The sequence below is a fragment of the Solea senegalensis genome, linkage group LG12 (assembly GCF_019176455.1).
Source record: "Solea senegalensis isolate Sse05_10M linkage group LG12, IFAPA_SoseM_1, whole genome shotgun sequence".
NCBI classification, from domain to species: domain Eukaryota; kingdom Metazoa; phylum Chordata; class Actinopteri; order Pleuronectiformes; family Soleidae; genus Solea; species Solea senegalensis.
In genome coordinates this window covers 23,240,153-23,241,677 of record NC_058032.1, presented here as the reverse complement: position 1 = coordinate 23,241,677, position 1,525 = coordinate 23,240,153, and the positions used below count along the sequence as shown (strand labels likewise).

The following is a 1,525-nucleotide window of genomic DNA, read 5'->3' as shown; positions in this document are numbered from 1 at the left end:
GGTGAGACGTGCAAATCTGATTGGCTGATAGCTTCACATGGAGACAAGAAGCTTCAAACCTGGTAAACCTGGAAAATGACTGATGGTGTCAGGGAAAGACCCGGCCAAAGTTAAAACATCCAAAGTTCAGACGGATGACAAGAAGCTTCAAACCCAACGACTTCCTTCTGAACGTCATCATTGGTGGGTTTTTCCCCTGACACCATCAACTGTCATTTTCCAGGTTTTCAAGGACCTGGTGAACCCCCGTCATTCTCATCCTTATTCTGTCCCTGTTCTTTGAGTCGCTCTGGATTCTAATCTGCAGTTCCCTCGTGTTGGTTCTTCAGCAGATCAAAGGCCTTCGACGCTAAAGACGGGTTGCATAAAGAAATGGCAAAACTCGCGCGTAAACGTCGCACATCGCAAACGGTGAGAATTAGAAAACACAGAAGCAAGAGTGACGGATGCCGACCGGCATGAACACAGACATGAGTTTACACAACAGGGAGGATGAAGAGGTAGACGATGACGGATGGACGTTGGCGTTGGTGTATCTTGAAACCGTAGGGGGAGTTCCGTAGAGAAAAATACGAGAATGGGACCAGACTTGCAAGTTCCGCTTGAAAGGAAAGAGTCCTTTGATTACTTTCAACAAAGAAAAGATAGTAGTGTGATATTGTCATTGTCAAAAGACCGAAGAGAGTCAGAGTCCCAACACAACACAGGATATTACTTTAAGACATTTTGCTTTGTCTGGAAATGGCCGATCAGCTGACAGAGGAGCAGGTTGAGGAGTTCAGGGAGGCGTTTTCACTCTTTGACAAAGACAGCAATAGCACCATCACCACCAAAGAGCTGGGCACAGTCCTGCGCACCCTGGGCATAAACCCCACCGAAGAAGCGCTGCAGGACATGATCAACGAAGTGGACGCCGACGGGGACGGAACGATGGAGTTCGAGGAGTTCCTGGCCCTGATGACCAGGAAGATGAAGGACACGGACACTGAGGAGGAGATCAAAGAGGCGTTCCGCGTCTTCGACATGGACGGCAGCGGATTCATCAGCGCGTCCGAGCTGCGTCACGTGATGGCGAACCTCGGAGAGAAGCTGACGGACGAGGAAGTGAGCGAGATGATGAGAGAAGCAGATACGGACGGAGACGGAAAGGTCAACTATCAAGAGTTTGTGAAAATGATGGCGACAAAGTGAAGACCTTCTGCAGAGCCTTTTTTTTTTCTTTGTCTAATTTATCTGTAAAATCTTAATAACCTCCCTTTGTCCCTGTGTCTTCTGCCGTCCAGAGGGCTCTTGTCCCTGCGTCCCTTTCTTCTGCTGTCATGGTGTTTCCCGTGGAGGCCCCTGAGAGCTGGGGAACTTAAAATCTTCCTGTCTTGTGCGCTCGGGGCCCCTCCACCCATGGCGACATGGAGATCTTTGGAGACGAGTGTATCTCCTGCTTCACTCACTACATTTACTCTTCTTTTCTTGTTGAATGACCTCTGGGCGTGTCTCAAATGATGAATTCCACGTTGTACGTTTTTCG

General features: G+C 49.0%; 1 protein-coding gene across 1 annotated transcript; it reads left to right on the top strand.

Annotated features, from left to right (window-relative positions):
• The first annotated feature begins 741 nt into the window (after positions 1–741).
• LOC122778620 (calmodulin-like) lies at positions 742–1,191 on the top strand. Its single transcript, XM_044040677.1, has one exon. The coding sequence runs from the start codon at positions 742–744 to the stop codon at positions 1,189–1,191; it is 450 nt and encodes a 149-aa protein (XP_043896612.1).
• The last annotated feature ends 334 nt before the right edge of the window (positions 1,192–1,525 follow it).